The 18,448-nt window shown below is 41.5% G+C and overlaps 1 protein-coding gene across 2 annotated transcripts in view; it reads right to left on the minus strand.

The window, feature by feature from the left end:
* Positions 1-18,448, minus strand: part of ctnnd2b (catenin (cadherin-associated protein), delta 2b) — a gene marked incomplete at both ends in the record, with an annotated part of 131,940 nt that overhangs the window by 15,748 nt on the left and 97,744 nt on the right. For both annotated transcript variants that reach the window (XM_079243242.1, XM_079243241.1), the window contains 2 exons: positions 5,312-5,429; positions 13,495-13,681. In XM_079243242.1, coding sequence (XP_079099368.1) covers positions 5,312-5,429; positions 13,495-13,681 — 305 coding nt within the window. The remainder of the gene's footprint in view (positions 1-5,311; positions 5,430-13,494; positions 13,682-18,448) is intronic.

The raw sequence follows: 18,448 nt of genomic DNA on the forward strand, positions 1-18,448 counted from the left end.
GAAGCAAATAAAGCATTGTTTGAAACTCCAAGCCGAGTCCGCATATGAATCCCCCGCACTTGACGTCAACCTAACAGAACTATCTGGCCACAAATGGATTCAGCGGACTCAAACCCGGAAGTCGCCTCGGTCCCACTACAGCAAGCCCTCTCAGGTCTGAATGCTCGCCTCGCTCGACATGAACAGTTGATGATGACTCTGGATCATAATTACCACACCATACTCTCTCAGCTGGGCCAACTTACCACACATGTCGCTGGATTGATCCCATCTGCACCTTCCCAGCTGCCGGATCCCGACGCCCCCGCGCTTCAACCCGGTCGAGCAGTCACAGTAAGAGAGACACACATCCCAGATCCCAAGCCCTACGCTGGGGATTTGGGAAAATGTAGGGGATTCCTCCTCCAATGCTCCATTGTTTTTGACCAGAAGCCATACACCTATGCTAATGATAGATCCAAGGTTTCATATATAATTGGACTGCTGGAAGGAAAGGCACTGGCGTGGGCGGAAGCGGCATATGAACAGCAGGATTTTAGACACTCATCCTATTCCTCATTTGTCGAGGAGATGAAAAAAGTTTTTGATCACCCAGTAAGGGGCGGAGAATCAGTCAAGCGTCTCCTTAATCTCCGTCAGGGAGATCGGTGTGTAGCGGACTTTGCGATTGATTTCAGGACAGCAGCTGCTGATTCAGGCTGGAACAACGTGGCTCTCCGAGACATCTTCGCCAACGGGTTAAGCAGTCGGCTAAAGGATGAGTTGGCAACCCGAGACACACCGGGCTCGCTGGACGAACTAATTTCTCTTGCTATACGAATAGATAACCGGCTACGGGAGAGGGATAGGGAACGGCGATCCAGATCCAGCCAAGACTCGGGCACTCTCTCGGAATCGAACTCCTCCCCTCTGTCTCACACTACCCCGCCTACGGAGGAGCCCATGCAACTGGGCAGGGCTCACCTCTCCCCAGAGGAGTGGCAGAGGAGAAGGGACTCTGGAGATTGCTATTACTGCGGAAGATCTGGACACCGGATATCTCTATGTCCCAACCGGGCAAAAGACCAGGGTCGTCAGTAGCGGCGGGAGTACTGACGACCACATCATCCAACGAGATCCCCCACACCAAGACACTTATCCCCGCAACCTTGTTCGTAGATAAGACCCCCCATTCTGTTGAGGCCTTAGTGGATTCTGGAGCTGAGGCCAATTTTCTGGACGAGACTTTGGCCACCACTCTTGGGTTATGTCTGGAGGCTCTTTCTTCCCCTATATCAGCACAGGCTCTGGATGGTAGCCATCTTTATTCCGTAACCCGACAGTCCATCCCCGTTAGACTGATAGTTTCTGGCAACCACCAAGAATACATACCTTTCCTCATTGTTGACTCACCTAAGTCTCCACTGGTCTTGGGTCACCCCTGGCTGTCATTACATAACCCGCACCTAGATTGGCGAACTGGGAGAATTATCAATTGGAGCTCCTTTTGTCATGCCACCTGTCTTCTGTCGGCTATTCCCTTGACCTCATCCGTTTCTGGTCTTCAACCCGTTGCCCCAGACCTGTCTGCAGTACCGACAGTATATAACGATTTAATGGAGGTTTTCAGCAAGGACAAGGCCTTAGCTTTGCCACCTCATCGACCTTACGATTGCACCATTGATTTGCTCCCAGGTGCCCCGCTGCCTACCAGCCGATTGTACAACATATCCCGACCTGAGATGGAGGCTTTGGAGGGGTACATCTCAGATTCCCTAGCAGCTGGATTAATTAAGCCCTCTTCTTCACCCCTAGGAGCTGGATTCTTCTTTATCTCCAAGAAGGATGGCTCACTTAGACCTTGTATTGACTACCGGGGCTTAAATGCAATCACAGTTAAAAACAAGTACCCTTTACCCCTACTGGAGTCAGTTTTCAATTCCCTTCATGGCTCCACAATCTTCACGAAGCTCGACCTTCGCAACGCATACCACTTGGTCAGGATAAAAGAGGGAGACGAATGGAAAACAGCGTTTAGGACACCCTTGGGCCATTTTGAGTACCGTGTTATGCCGTTTGGACTATGTAATGCTCCTGCCGTGTTTCAGGCCCTGGTTAATGACGTGTTACGAGATCTCCTTAACCGCTTCGTCTTTGTCTATTTAGACGACATCCTCATTTTCTCCCAGAACGAGTCTGAGCACATCCAACACGTCCGACTGGTCCTACAGAGACTCTTGGAGAACCGCTTATTTGTCAAGGCTGAGAAATGTGAGTTTCATAAGAGTACTGTATCGTTCCTCGGCTACATCTTTGAGACTGGGCAAGTCCGAGCTGACCCGGAGAAGGTCAAGGCGGTGGTAGATTGGCCTGCCCCCACCTCTGTGAAAGAACTGCAACGCTTCCTGGGATTTGCTAATTTTTACCGCCGTTTCATCCGTAACTATAGCCAGATTGCAGCCCCTCTCACTCGTCTTACCTCTCCATCAATTCCCTTTACCTGGTCTGAACCTGCAGATCAGGCTTTCCGTAGACTGAAGGATCTATTCACCACAGCCCCTGTTCTCCTCCACCCTGATCCCAGTCGTCAATTTGTGGTTGAGGTCGATGCCTCAGACATAGGAGTTGGAGCTGTGCTGTCGCAGCGATCATCTAGGACTCAGAAACTCCATCCCTGTGCTTATTTCTCTCGACGCCTCACCCCAGCTGAACAAAATTACCACGTCGGTGATCGCGAGCTCCTAGCCATTAAATTGGCTCTCGAACAGTGGCGTCACTGGCTGGAGGGATCTAGGGAGCCATTCCTCATTTGGACAGACCATAAGAACTTGGAATACCTGCAGTCAGCCAAACAGCTAAATCCCCGTCAAGCCCGTTGGTCCCTTTTCTTTAACCGCTTCAACTTCACCTTGTCGTACCGACCTGGGTCCAAGAACCAGAAGCCAGACTCCCTTTCCCGCCAGTTCACTTCAGGATCCACTTCCTCCACGGACCCAATCCTGCCTGCTACCCGCATTGTTGCCGCAGTTACCTGGGAAGTAGAGGATAGGGTCCTCGCAGCCCAGCAACAGCAACCTGACCCAGGTACAGGTCCTCCTAACCGCCTATTTGTTCCAGATGCCGTCCGTTCCTTGGTCCTCCAGTGGGGTCACTCGTCCCGTCTGGCTTGCCATCCTGGATCCACACGCACCCTATCCCTCATTAGGCGTAGGTTTTGGTGGCCCACAATGGCGAAGGATGCTCGGGAGTATGTAGCTGCCTGCACCACCTGTGCCCGGAGTAAGGCCTCTCATAGACCGCCAGCCGGTCTTCTACGACCCCTGCCTGTTCCCAGCCGGCCATGGTCCCACATTGCCCTGGACTTCGTCACCGGCCTACCCGTCTCCAAAGGTAAAGATACAATCTTAACCATTGTTGACCGCTTTTCCAAGGCCGTGCATTTTGTCGCACTCCCCAAACTTCCCTCGGCCAAGGAGACGGCTGACCTACTGGTTCATCACGTTTTTCGGCTCCACGGACTGCCCGCCGACATCGTGTCTGACAGAGGGCCCCAATTCACGTCCCAGGTATGGCGAGCCTTTTGTCAGTCAATTGGAGCCACTCTGAGTCTGTCATCAGGATTTCACCCCCAAACCAATGGTCAGGCTGAAAGGACGAATCAAGACTTGGAGACTGCCCTCCGGTGTGTGGCAGAAACCAACCCATCCTCTTGGAGTGAACATCTGGACTGGGTTGAGTATGCGCACAATTCTCTCACCTCCTCAGCCTCTGGATTGTCCCCTTTTGAATGCTCCCTAGGGTACCAGCCGCCACTATTCCCCGCCCAGGAGGATGAGGTTTCTGTGCCTTCTGTCCAGCTTCACATCCGCCGCTGTCGACGGGTTTGGCAGAAGGCTCGGGCTGCGCTGCTCCGAACTGGGGAACAGAATCGGCGCCAGGCAGATCGTCATCGGACTCCTGCGCCCGGTTATTCCCCTGGTCAGAAGGTTTGGCTCTCATCCAGGAACATTCCTTTGCGGACCGATGCCAAGAAACTGACTCCTCGTTACTTGGGCCCCTTTGAAATTCAACAGATCGTTAACCCTACTGTGGTTCGACTTAAGCTCCCCCGATCCATGCGGGTTCATCCCTCCTTCCACGTCTCCCAACTTAAACCTGTTTCATCCAGTCCTCTGGTCCCTCCTTCCAGGCCCCCTCCTCCCGCCCGGCTTGTGGCTGGTCGCCCGGCCTACACGGTCCGACGTCTCCTGGATGTGCGCCGTCGTGGTCGGGGCCTTCAATTCCTGGTTGACTGGGAAGGGTATGGTCCTGAGGAGCGTGCCTGGGTCCCTCGCTCGTTCATTTTGGATGCCTCCCTGGTTCGTGACTTTCGCCGGGCTCATCCTGACCGGTTTCGGTCGCCTGGTGGCTCCCGTTGAGGGGGGGGGTACTGTTGTGATCCTGTTCCCTGGTGGGCGTGTCTGGCATCCTGGCACCTGGATCAGCACCTGATCGGCATCTTGGCAATCAGCAGCAGCACTATTTAAGATCTGCCCAGCCTGCTGTTCATCGCCAGATAGTTGAACGCCTTTGAGATCCTGCCTGCATGCCCGATTGCTGCCCTACCGCCTGCCTGCCTGCCTGCTCGCCCGCCTGCCTGCCTGCCCGCCTCTCTGACCGCCAGGTTTACCTCCCCGCTTGTCTGCCTGCCGACTAACCTATCTTCCGCATCCACCTGGGAAAGAAACCGAAATCAGAAGGAAGCAAATAAAGCATTGTTTGAAACTCCAAGCCGAGTCCGCATATGAATCCCCCGCACTTGACGTCAACCTAACACCTCCCTTTTTTAAACCACCAATATTCTATAATATTACAAATACTTGTAGTACAACTTATACTACAGTTTGCTTTAAGACATGAGCTGATTTAGGATTGTGGTTTGAAGAGGGGGGGGAGGGGTGATAAATCCTTCAGATTTACAGATAACTGCGGAGTAAACTCAAACATGAGCATCTTGATAACAATTAGCTCTGAATATTGTAAAACATCTTAATCTGTTCGCGTCTTTCTGTGACTCACCACGTTTGAATATAAATACATAAGCACTGGCATGCAGTTTATGTGGAGTGATATTTGTGTCAAGAGAATAAATACAGTCTTATTACATTTCTATATGACACATAAATTAATGCGAGTTATAAATTGTCTCATTATGACGCATTTCGCCTTGGCAGTAATTCACACAATGTGAACACGCAGGTGTGTCATTTTTTTTTGTCATAATGTATTCGATATGAGTGTATAGACAAGTGAATATTTGTGGCAGCTCCTGATAGGCTTGTGTGTGTGTTACCTTGCTGTCGATCTCACTGCTCCCCAGAGCAGTCTGGATGACATAGAGCAGAGCGTCCGTTAGGCCCTCACACTCCCTCATCCTCCTCCGGGCCTCTTCACCTGCAGAACTCACGTTCCTATTCCACACACACACACACACACACACACACACACACACAAATACCTGATCAATGAACGAACTAAACTTCAGCAAAGGTTCAGAACTGCCCACACTTGGTTGTTTCTTTCTGTCTGTCTAGTGTGTCTGCTGAAATATATGGATGTGTACAAGTTTAGATGTTTGCCTTTCTAGGAGCCGGCGAGGAGGTAAACTATACTTTGATTTGACACAATTTAAAAGGCAAAGAGATGCACATGCTGGGAGCGTTGATGCAAAATGGTTTCCAGCTGCTAAAGCACTATTAGCTTGACTTTTCATTTAAGGGGTTAGGGAGAGAGTTATGCAGCACCAATGTGCTTTGTTCGATTCATTTTTTTTTTACACAAATAAATAGTTTTTACATCCTTTTAATTTCTAATTACTTCGAGGAACTACATTAACTTTCTATCATTATGAAGGATTTTATGTTATGTGCTAATAAGTGCATACAAAATGCTGCCTTGTACTCAGAAACTGAAGTCACAGATATGCCACATAGCTCGACAGAAACAACTAAATCAGCTATGTGAGGTAAAAGAATCAGAATCAGAATCACTTTATTCACCATGCTCGAACAAACAAACAAGTTGCTCTCCTTGTTCTTACTATGAAAAAAATAAGCAAAGAATTAGCAAGAAACAGAGATAAAATAAATAACTATAAATGCAAAGTAAAAGTAAAATAAAAAATAAATAGTAATATAAGAATGAGCAACATAATCTAGTTCCCTTAAATCGTTAATATTTGGTAACTTAAAGAGCTGTGCTCATTTACAGGTTCATCATTCTACTTACTTGAATAGACATAGACTTTAATATTTAATAAATATAGTTTTTTTTCTGATTTTTTATTGGCCTCTTTAAGATCCATCTCTGTCAAAAGTTGTCTGCTCTGATTGGTTGACTAATGAGTCAGGAAATGGTGTTCCTCTTTCTTCATCCAAATATGTTTTACCAAGTCCGGACTGTAAATGAAGCAATTTGGGCTTCATTAAATTGCCACATTCATGCAGTGTACTTCCGGCCTGTACAGTATATTTTCAGCAGAGCAGCCTAAATCCAGACATATGAATCTCATTCTTTAAAATGTATGTTTTGTCTGCAAATCAAATTTCTCCCAGTGTGGCCACTGAAGGCAGTTTCTGGTTAATTACAAAGAGGATCTTCTTAAATGGGACTCTGAATGCACAAGTCACCTTTTACTTGATTGGCTCATTTCCATTAAAATGACTGGGAAATGGATGGGATGATGAGGGTTCTTAAACGGTTTCCTAGTAAATCAGTTTAAAAATAACAGCAGTTGGAGTATTATCTGACCATAAAAGGTAAGGTTTACTATTAAAGTGACTTCAAATGCCACGCTGACATAAAGATATATATAAATATTTTTATCTGTGAGTGCATCCTGTGGTCTCATGTGGAGCATTGACTTCCCTACAGGTAACCACTTAAAATTGCAGACATGTGTACTTGTGTCTTTAACTTTAGTCATGATTAATGATAATGCATTTTGCATAGAAGGTGGTGATGTAGTTGGACTTAAGACATTACTTATCCCAGTGGTGGGTAAGGCTTAGGGTACTGCAGTGTAAGGATTCTTACTAAACATATACACTAGTTTGTCCATTCAGAGACACTGTTGTATAATTGGTGGCACAAATACATGTACACATGTTATGTATATTTATATGGCTCATTGTAGGAGAATAAAAACAAAGTGATTACCAAAATGATTCGATATCAATAGAAAAAACAAATTAAATGATTTTTTTTTTACAGTTTTTGTGACTGATATTTAATATGTTACACAGTGTGCATTTAAAATAAAATTGAGTCATTCTTTCCTGTCAGGCAAAGCATGAAAAAATATTCCCATTTAAAGCTACAGTAACTGAATCCTTCATATTAATGAGAAATGACTTGTTGTAACGTGTCAGTGATCAATCACAGTAATAAACTCCCATAGATCTATCATGTTACTTGACTGTTCCATTCAACACTACAGAGCAGTCAGCCTTGGTTGAGTTTGGTACAATCTCAGTGCTTTCATCGAGATCATTTTTGGAGCCTGCATGCCCGACAAACACCATAATAAAGTTTGCATGTGACACAACTGTCATAGGTCTCATCTCAGACAGCGATGAGACTGCATACTGGGATGAAGTCAGCAGCCTGACCGACTGATGAGTGGAGATCAGACCGAACAAGAACGAGTAGCTACCACTGAGGATCAGACACCATGAGGTGGAGCAGGTGTCTAGCTTTAAGTTCAGGAGATCTAACATGAAATACGATGTCAATAGCACTCCTGTAGTGGAAAAGGCCCACCAGAGTTCCCATTTCCTCAGGATTTTGAGAAAGAACAACCTCCTCTCTGGTCTGCTATAACTGTCTACCACTACCACTGTTTCAACAGAGCATACTGACATATTCCTGTTAGCTACGGCTTTGCAGCTGCACACAAGCAGACAGAGCTGCTCTCTAGAGAGAAGGAATTATGGCTGAGATAATTATTGGTCCCCCCCCCCCCCCCCCCCCTTCTCTGAAAAAAACCTTACAGGTCACACTGCCAATGCATAGTCTGTAGAATCATCACAAAGCCCTTCCACCATATCTTCTCTTTGATGCCCTGTGGGGAGCGCCACTGTGTCCTGACGTGCCATACAACCAAACTGAGCAATAGCTTCCATCCCTCAGCTATCCATGAGCTGATTTTATGCACCCCCATCCCACTGCCTCCAACCTCCACCATCTGAACTACGTGTTTTTATTTTTAATCAATGATGCAGCTTCATTTTTCTATGAACTTTTAGCGCAGTTCCTTACCGTGTATCCAATCTATGTTCAAAGATGCCTGCTTGTGTGCACATGTGTGTTGGAGTGTGTGAGTGGTGAAGAAATTTTGTAATTCTGCAGTATTGTACAACACACTGGCAATAACAGTTTCTATTCTTTCACTGACAACACTGATGTTGTTTTGGAAGTATGACGGACAACATTTACACACATATGTTAGATTAAATATTCAGAAAATATGTAATATTTCAGTAAATAAACATAAGCAAATGAGGCATCTGATGGGCACCTGCTTCTTTTCACCTGCACTTGTCGTTTTAGAGTAGGGTTGCATCAGTATTGCTACGGAGCGTTAAAGCATATTTTCATAATAAACAGGATCCAACCCTGTACTAGCTAATAAAATGGCCAGACTGTTACTTTTTCATGATTCCCAAACTGTTGCTGTTTGCGAGCCAGATACTGAATTAGCACTTTTCAGAAAAGTGTGTTCTAATCTGCGTATGCAGCGCACTCAGTGCAAATGAGGTCCCAGCTTACAATAAATGGGTTAATCTTCTCTCCGTTAGTTGTAGGGTCTGCATCACATCTGCTAAGTCACTGCACACAATCTAAAATCTGAGTTTTAGCTGACACAACACCTCATGTGCACAAGGAGCGCTAACAACAGAGAATTAGCAGAGCTAGAAAACGTGTGAGTGTTAAAGTGAGAGACAGTGAGGCATTGAGGGGGAAAAATAGATGGAGAGAGAGATAAAAGCAGCGTAATATGATTGAGAGGGGAGAAATGGAGTAATGCGATGAGATGGGGTCAGAGCGAGGGAAGAGAAACCGAAGGAGGGAAGGCAGAGAGAGCGAGGGAGAAAATGAGAAAGGGAGGAGGATAATGGGAGATGGAAGGAGCAAAATAAAAAAAGAGAGAGCAGGTGGCCGGCGATATACCAAACCCGCCATGAAATATTCAATCTTTAATCAGACTCCCAGCATTCCCTAACGAGGCGTGAGAAAGATGAATTAGCTCTTCGAGTTTAGGGAGCTGAGCCACTCAAAGCTATCTCCTGCAACACGCACACACTGCTAGACTCAAGAATACCCACACATTGTGCTACCAGATGTGTCCATTTTTGCACATGTAAAGTTATTACAGGCTACCAAGGCCTGTGTTAGTAGAGCTTAATGACACAAACCGAGGTGTACACACACCGAGATTCCCACTCAACCTGTGCTGCACTTCTGCCTTATTCCAGTGTAAAAATAATGCTAAAACACACTCCGTCAAACTGTTAAAAACACACAGAATGAGGTAATTTGTTGCACAATTAAGGCAAAAATAATGCATTCAGTTTGAAAATATGCTGCAATATGACTGAAGCCATAAAAATAAAGCTTATCAAAGTTATTGCTGTTTCCAGCTTATTTGTCATTTGTCTGCAAGATATCTGTCTTTTTAATCTTTTTTTTTTTTTTAAATTTCATGATCCAATGCCTGATGGAGGGTAATGAATAACACATCTAAAAATGTTTGGTACATAGCCGACATGTCTTAAGAAATATTTATGAGCTCAGACTAAGCCACAGAAATTTCATCATGTAGCCCTGGCAGAACTAAAAGTGTTTGGAAAACATCTCACAGATCCTAATTTATGTGTGAATACACTTAAGGACTTTCCTAAACAGCTTCGGCAGTTAACCAGGCGTCCCATTTGCAATGCATGTTAAGAATTATCTGTATATGATGTATGTATGACAGATCCTGACCTCGAATATGTGTTACAGTTGTAATCAATGATTTCTGTATCTGATGCCATTTCTGGTGGTGGTAAACAAGACGCTACAGATGCTGGAATTATATCTCAAATGTACATTTTTAATGGTGCTATTTACTTACAAACTGAGAGTAAAGAATGCATTTGGCTAATCTTTAGTGAACACAACATGCTCTTATAATTACCTTTCAACTGTTTGCATGTTAGGAAACAGCCGCTCATTCATCATCCAGCAGTTACAGAGTTAGTGAGCAGCATTGGCATTTATTTGTTCATTGATTTCTTTTCCCCGTTAATCTGGAAAATAGAGCTAAGTGCCTCACAAGGTTGCTGTTAACAATATATTTGTTGTTGTCTGGTGCTGAGAAGATTATGCTTTATATTAATATTTATGATCAGCCAGCTTGAACCACAACTACTTAACAATGAGCTTAAATAAACTAAAGTCACATAACACTGCAGAAAATAATCAATGTAGCTCAACAGAAACTAAACTGTTAAACTGGTCCTTGTCAGGTAAATTTTTTAACATTTTTTTAATTTTAACTCTTCTGTGGCATTTAAATATAATTTTTTTTTTGAGGAATTTGGGTTTAATAATTTCATATTTGCTGGATATTTTAAATCTTATTTAACAGAATGAATTGCTAAGCTGGACTGCAGTGCAAGCAACACACCCTAAACTTGACCACAAATAATTCACACCTAAAAGTTAAAGTGGCTTTTAATTATTCATTTATTCATTCATTATCCTAACCGCTTAATCCAATGAAGGGTCGCGGGGAAGCTAGATCCTATCCCAGCAGTGGCTTTTAATTAGTAGTACTTTAATAAATATTTATTTTACCGAAGTCAAATCACAATCGCAACCACATGAAAGTGTTCTCGTAGCTTAGAATAACTTATTTATGAATACATAAGTTGTGGCGCATTCAACACATTGTTGCCACGTTGTAATGCCATTTCTAAATAGGGTAACCCAAAGGGGACAAACTTGTTAGCCTTATGTGTTTCAGCTGTTAATCCCAATGTGTTGTCAGATGGGGAGGAGGAAAAGCAAGCAACGACAGGTGTGGATCATTCAACTTACTGTTTTCTATTGAAATGGAGGACCATCAATACCCTTTGTCCCCTCGAGAGGGAAGAAAAAATAGCCAAGAAAAGAAAAAGAAATAATAACCCAGAGAAAATGAGAGTTTACATCAGTGTTGCGTTTACCAGATCAGTGGAGACGATTCATTAGGAAGAGGGACTTTAAAACCGACGTGGAGGTTGCAGCTTTCTGCTGGAGACGTAAGCTAATGCAATGCAGTTTATTTTGCCGTCATATTAGAAACAGAGCAGGCTGTCCAGCAGATACTTTATCCTCCCATTTGAGTTGGATAATTTACTCTTACTTGCTATTTAAAACAACAGAGATGGCAAATTTGTTTGTTAGCCTACAATAGAAAAGCTTTGTTGCAAAAGTTTTTTGTTACTGTTTCTCTTCACGGAAGTCATACCACCTGGCGACCGTGAACTTCTTTCTGCCATATTTTCCCAGAGGTGTCCCTGTGTTTTTTTAATTTATTTCAGCTGATTTGTCAAAGGGGGTTGGGATTGATGTCCTCCCTCTACTTACAAAATTTCACCCAATAGCATTAGCTACTAGCTAACGGCTAAGTTCCAGAAATCACGACAAGCAGTCCTCGGGTTACGCGGTTCTCCTTGTTTTGACCTTACGACACTCATGAAACAAATGTAAATTTAAAAAAAAAAAAAAATAGAGCAAGTTTTGAAGTTACGAGGTTCCATATAAGCTCTTACGATGCGTGACGCGGGGGCTGAGACGACGCATCACTACGTGTGTATTTATTTTTGTTTTAGCTGAAATGTCTATTTTAATTGCCTGTACTATTTTTCCATTAAAGATGTAAAACATGTGTATTTAGACAGTTATTTAGTGATTAAGGGGGTATTTAAGGGTAAAAATCTGACTCACGTGGAATTTCAGGTTACGCCACACTATAGGAACAGAACTCGTTCGTAAAACGAAGACCGTCTGTTGTTTGCATGAAAATAACACACCACTAAATGGTAGTAATTCTCGCACACTGGGGATATAAGCCTGCTGCATACTCAACAAGAGGCAAGAACTTTTTTCTGTTCTCGAGGCCCTGAGAAGAAAACAACATCATTTTGTTCTTGAAGACGTGGTTGAAGACAGTTCTCGACACCTCGAGCTGGTAGAACTTTCTTCCTCTGTGTGATTGGTTGGTCATTTGAGGTGGGCGTGGTTAACTCAAAATAGCATGAAGAGGACAGTTGTCGCTTCTGCATTTTTGCATATTTATGCTGCAGATAAATATGATTGTTATAATAAAACAGTTGAACAAGGTGGTGAGAAAGCACAAAAATTTTTACAATGTTCCATTCAAGCACACGGACCCAGCTGCATAGGTGCAACTTGCAGTTGAAGCTTCTTGTGCAGATGAACTAACCAGTCAAATAAAAAAATTCCTTTGGGGTCTTTAGAGCATGAAGTATGTAAAAAGCTTCTTTCCAAACCTTGTGCAGGACCCCAAGAGAAAGTTTAGTTTATTTAGCACAGACCAACTGTCCTTAAGTGGACAACTAGTAACACCATGTTTGGTGGTCATACTAGAAAAGGACTCGGTGTGATAACAAAAAGAAGTACACTCTTATTTAAGCACACGCACACACAGTTTAATTAAGGTGGCAGATGATGTATTAGTTTATGAGGTTAGTTTGACACCACCATTATCTAACATGCCTTAATTATCTTCGCTTGTAATCCTCTTGTTCTTTATATTCCTAATTAGTGAAATGAGCCAAGTCATCTAATACCAGCAGTAAGCATGAATAAGCAAACAAAACATGTGTTTATGTACATTATGTGAAAGAGAAGTTTATTAATGTGATGAGACGGGACTTTTCACTGTCTTTTAAAACGCAAACAGACACTAATACATGGTTCTGCTTTCCTAAAAGTGACACTACATGGTAAAACTGTGTCCAACCTTCTCCTTACCAAAATTATAGTAATTTATATATTTCGTTGAGAACTGTGTCAGCTTTATAGTCACTTTTCCACTACAATTAAAACCAAGAAGGCGAACATGTATGGCTGTCTCACTGCTTTCAGCGAGCATCATATCTACAGTACACCAGCTGACAAGGTGAGTCATCTTAAATGCAGCTTAGTCTGTCAGTTTTCTGTGTGTAAAGAAAAAAGAAGCAAAAATATCACCAAATTCCTTCTAAAAATATCCCAGAGTTGAACTCATAGGGCCTTTTATTTTCCTCTTTGGGCAGATAGTAATAAGAGACAGCCCTTAAAACACTCTGCAAAGTGGCTGAAAATATACAATATTTCCTTCTTGAACTTAGAAATACACTAATATAGATATAGAAAGATTTATTATTTCCACACATTCTGCATTAGGTAAAAAAAAACTTAAATATATTGTTAAAAACTGACCTGAGACAGCCTGTGGCATTGCGGAGGACCTGGGAGGAATGTAGGTGCAGCTTGCGGTCCTCCTGTGTGTGTGGGGAGGTGTCCCAGCCTGAGTGTGGGATGATCACAGCGTTGGTCAGCACAGCGAGGGCATCCTGGATGATGGGCATCTTCAGGGCGTCGCATGACGAAAGGTTCCACAGAACACCTGAGGACAGCAGGGACACGAGAGGTGAAAAAAACAATGTTGACAGGAAGACAGACACACAGACAGACACTAAGACACCTGCAGGTTGGAGGCGAGTCAAAGATTCAGCCATCTGCAGCAAGAAGCTGGACTGAAACACGTGTTTCAAACTGGAACGTTTTCATTTAGTCATTTTCACAATATAAAGAGGAAAAAAAAGTTCATTGCTCCAATTTTAGGGAGAAATATTCATTTCTGAATTAATCAGGTTATTCTGTTGGATGTAAAAGTAAAAGGTAGTTCTTTTTATGTAAATGTATTTATTTGTTTTGCAGGGTGTTAATATCTCATTTCTGTATTTACAGGTTACAAGTCTCCAGACATCAAGAACAAACAGCTGTGTCCAAAAATAAACAAGAGGTGGTTGTGAAATATGTGAAATAAGAAGTGACAGGTCACACTATACTTGAATGTCAGACTTTATTATTACGTGGTTTGAGCTGGATTTGTTTTTCAAACGTACTTTTATGTTTTATGAGTCCATATGCTTCGCTTATTTGTTCGATGAGAGACAGATGAGGCAACTATTCCTCATCTGTCTCTTTACAATGTTCATTTAAAAGGACCGTCATGATTCCTGACATCAGATTTCACTCACAAAGGAGAAAGCGCTCCAGGTTGACATGTTGGCGAGTGACGCGTGAAAATGCGTGTTTTCATTCATATGTGATGTAAAGTTTGCAGCAGCCAACCACATGCACAAATACTATGAATATGCAACACACAGCATTTATAACTGATTCACTTAAACCTAAATTATATTGCTCCAAAGCATAGCTCCTAATGCATTACGCTACACCGTTATTATGTTGATGTAATTACCTGAAAATGAAAAAAATAAAGCAAATAGTGAAGGCAGGAAATCACTTCCACAAAAGTCCAATGCACCTTCCTCTAGCTGCCTCTTTTCTGTTTTTAATTCCCTGCAGAATTCAACATACAGCGAGCAGCCAACCAAGAAAATTGAGTGTGTTTTTCTTTTGCCTACCAATTACTGTCCACTCTTTTTTGCCACAAACACAAGCACACAAAGTAGAATAGACTAAAACTCTTCCTCTGAAGAGACTGACTCTTACACACATATACACCCACATGTTTGCCTGAGTTTCTCATGAAAGGGCAAAAGGAAGGAAGAGACACATCACCACATCTTGCTGTTACACACTATGATGCTTTTGAGAGGTAGAAAATGGACCCTTTCACATGCATACTGGGATAACCTTGAGGAGCTACACAGCACATCATTTTTCTTGTTGACCTCCATCTTGCCAAGTGTTTGTGCCATAATCTATGTACAAGTGTAATTATATATTTGTTCCTTTCAGAGTATCTGCCCATTGTCATATCTGCACTTATCTCGCCTCTGCTTTATGGTTGTAATTATAGCTGTTGTAATGTTAAAGCATCCTATCATCATATCTGTGTTTGGAATAGGGCATCCTCCCTTCAGAAGCACGTTGTTCACCCTCAGCAGCATAGTAACTGTAATTACTGTTTCTGCTAGCTACAAAGTTTGTGAATTTGTTCTTGTACGCATTTGTGTGTCCACGTTTTTAAGTGTGTATTTATTTTCCTGTTCTTTTTTTTGTTCTTTATTTTCCTTAACTCCATTCCCCCAAATGATGGGGTTATTTTAGTTAGCCTTCTATGAGTAAGAAACAGTGTGACAAAACTGATTTCTCAAAGCCTGTAGATACAACAGGATTACAAAACAAATACTTTGATGTTAACTAGAATAAGTATTCTTTAGAACAATTTTGGCAAAACTTATAATAGTTAAAAAAGAAGCTTCAGTTAACTTCAGACAAGCTTAACATTATCTTATGTTAGCTTAGCATCATAACTGGAATGCAGGAAGACTAGCTGCATGAACACAAAGCAAGCACAGCAGTAAGAAACCCTAACCATAAATCCATATAACAAATGAATAATAAAAAATTTAACCCCCCAATTCAATACTTGGTAACATCTAAACCTAATGTATATCTATATATATTTATGTCTATCTATCTATCTATCTATCTATCTATCTATCTATCTATCTATCTATCTATCTATCTATCTATCCATCCATCCATCCATCCATCCATCCATCCATCCATCCATCCATCCATCCATCCATCCATCCATCCATCTATCTATCTATCTATCTATCTATCTATCTATCTAACTATCTATCTATATACATACATACATACATACATACATATATATATATATATATATATATATATATATATATATATATATATATATATATATATATATATATATATATATATATATATATTACTACTTCATTGTTTATTCTTTATGTTTATGTTTATTTATGTTTAAATCTGATTAGTCACACACTGTTCTGTTCAACTGTTTATTTGTGCCTCTTTCTAGCTGGTTAAACTTATTCTGTGCTTTGTTATTATATGTCACAGAGCTGATGCATTGATTCAAAAATCCCGAAGTGAAATTATGGATAGTTTTGGGTTCCAGGAGGTCGCAATGTTTATTTTTTTCAATACAATTTTTCCCAGGAACACCATTGAAATAGTGAAAATGTGTTTCTTTGTAGTTTCTTCCTCTAGCTGTGCAGCACAACTGAATCATTACAGTAATGTTTACAGAACATCACACAGTGCAAGTCAGTTACACAATGACCTCCTCCTTAACAACACCAAGGCTGCTTATTCTGAAAAACCCTGAATTGCATCCCGTAGAGTCTAAATACATTCACTAAGTTACACATTTTGTGTCCTATAACCTACTTGTTGGAGCACAACATGCAATTGTCATCTTCCACATCCCACTATGAGTATGTCCTGGAAATCTATTTCTGTTGCTATCATGTTTTCATTTTTAAACCAAAGAAATCCCAACTATGTTTGCAAGTACATGCTAATCCATGCACCTTTAATATGCGTCTTTGCTGTTTTCAATATCGGTTTCAAAGGTGAATCTGTTCCAGACAGACATGCATACTCCCCATTAAAACAACCTGAGTATGATACGTGCATGACTTATTTATGTAAACCTGACGACACCACTGGTTTAGTAGGTAATAAACATAAATTCCCAGTAACGTGTGATGTCATGCTGCAGTTGTGAGACAGATTACTTTTTTCTATCTGAGTAAAGTCAGCTGTTCGCCAGGATCACAACTTGCAATGCAGAGTATGACATCATCTGCCTGAGGTGAAAGGCAATGGGATTTTATCTTCCATTTCAAACACCTTCACTCCCAAACACACAAACCTGCTCACACACATGATAACCATGACACAATGCCCGACTTACACTGCAGCTTTGCTAACACACACGAACACGTAATGCACACAGAAGCTCTGACACACACGACACACATACGCAGCTATGAGTGTGTGACAGATGAAGGAGGTTAATTGCCTCAGCCTTACATCATGAGTGGCAGCAGGAGGTTGTGAATGCGCTGTTAGATTGAGGGAGGGGAAATGAGTATGCTGGCTAGCTCTCTTTGTCTCTGATGCCATTTTCCATCTCTCATTTGCAGTGTGCTTGGATTCATCCCCGTTTCATCTTTGTCTCCTCTGGAAGATTGCAGCATGTCTCTTTGTTCTCCACATGTCTTTTCTGTTTATTTCTTCATTTTTACATTTTTATAAGCCCTGATGTTGAACTCATGGCCTTGTATAAACTATTATGAATCTTAAACCTTCCCAAAAATCACTTTTACAAAGCTTTTCTTTTTAGGAGTTTGAAAAGCAATGATTTGCTTTTTATTTTAGTATATCGAAAAGTTGTAGCAATTTCAATAAAATGGTATGCACTCTTATTATATATATATAAATGTCAATACCATTTCTTTAGTACAAAAATTTTATCTACTTTTAATCTGCTGGAGATAAGGGGTCTGACACTTTTTTTGTCCCCTCTTATCCATTTTCCTTAATTTCAACATACTGCACACCATGCCGAGACATGTCAAGTTTTCAGCTGATATCTCTTCGGGAATTATTTTTTGGTGAAAAGTACTTTTTAATACACTGTTATCTTTTAAGTTCTTTGTAGATGCACCCAAAGAAATGGGAGCCATGTGCCACAGCAACAGGCTGGACAAAGTGTCTAAACTTGGTTCTCTGTTAAGGTTTCTGTTTTGTGTCAATGCGACACTGTGTTATTCAACCAAAGATTATTTTATCTACGTTATGCTTTGTTATTGAATAATCTTATTTGTAGTGTTTTATTCTGTTTTTAGTGGTTTATCTTTAGCATTTTAATTGTTTGTCATTAGATGCCCTGTTTCCTGTTTTCTTTTCTTTATGTTTTTAGATGTTTTTAGGACATTTTATTTCCTCAGAGTGATTGTTTGTGAACAATCATGATTAATGTGGATAACTGAATTTTTATTGTGTGATGTTTAGGAGGACCTGTCTGTAAACCAAGTTCTCCATTAGTGACAATAAGATTGGTTGACTTCACTTCAATGAATTTGGTGCCATTTTAAAAAATGAATGAATAATCAAGGTCAGTGTTAAGTGGTTTCACATTAAAAATAAGCAAACAAACAAACAAAAAACACCCCTCTGAAAATAGGCAGGTACAAAGACTGGACTGAAAATGAGTAAAATAAATTAATTAATTAAAAAAAAAGAACAGAACAACTTTAGACCAATTTTGTCCACTTTAGACTACTTTAAAAACTGCAGAGAAATCAATACTAAATATGAAGGCTTGTCTTTTGTACTGGACTAAAAC

The sequence above is a fragment of the Telmatherina bonti genome (genome assembly GCF_933228915.1).
Source record: "Telmatherina bonti genome assembly, chromosome: 7".
In the NCBI taxonomy this organism is placed as follows: domain Eukaryota; kingdom Metazoa; phylum Chordata; class Actinopteri; order Atheriniformes; family Telmatherinidae; genus Telmatherina; species Telmatherina bonti.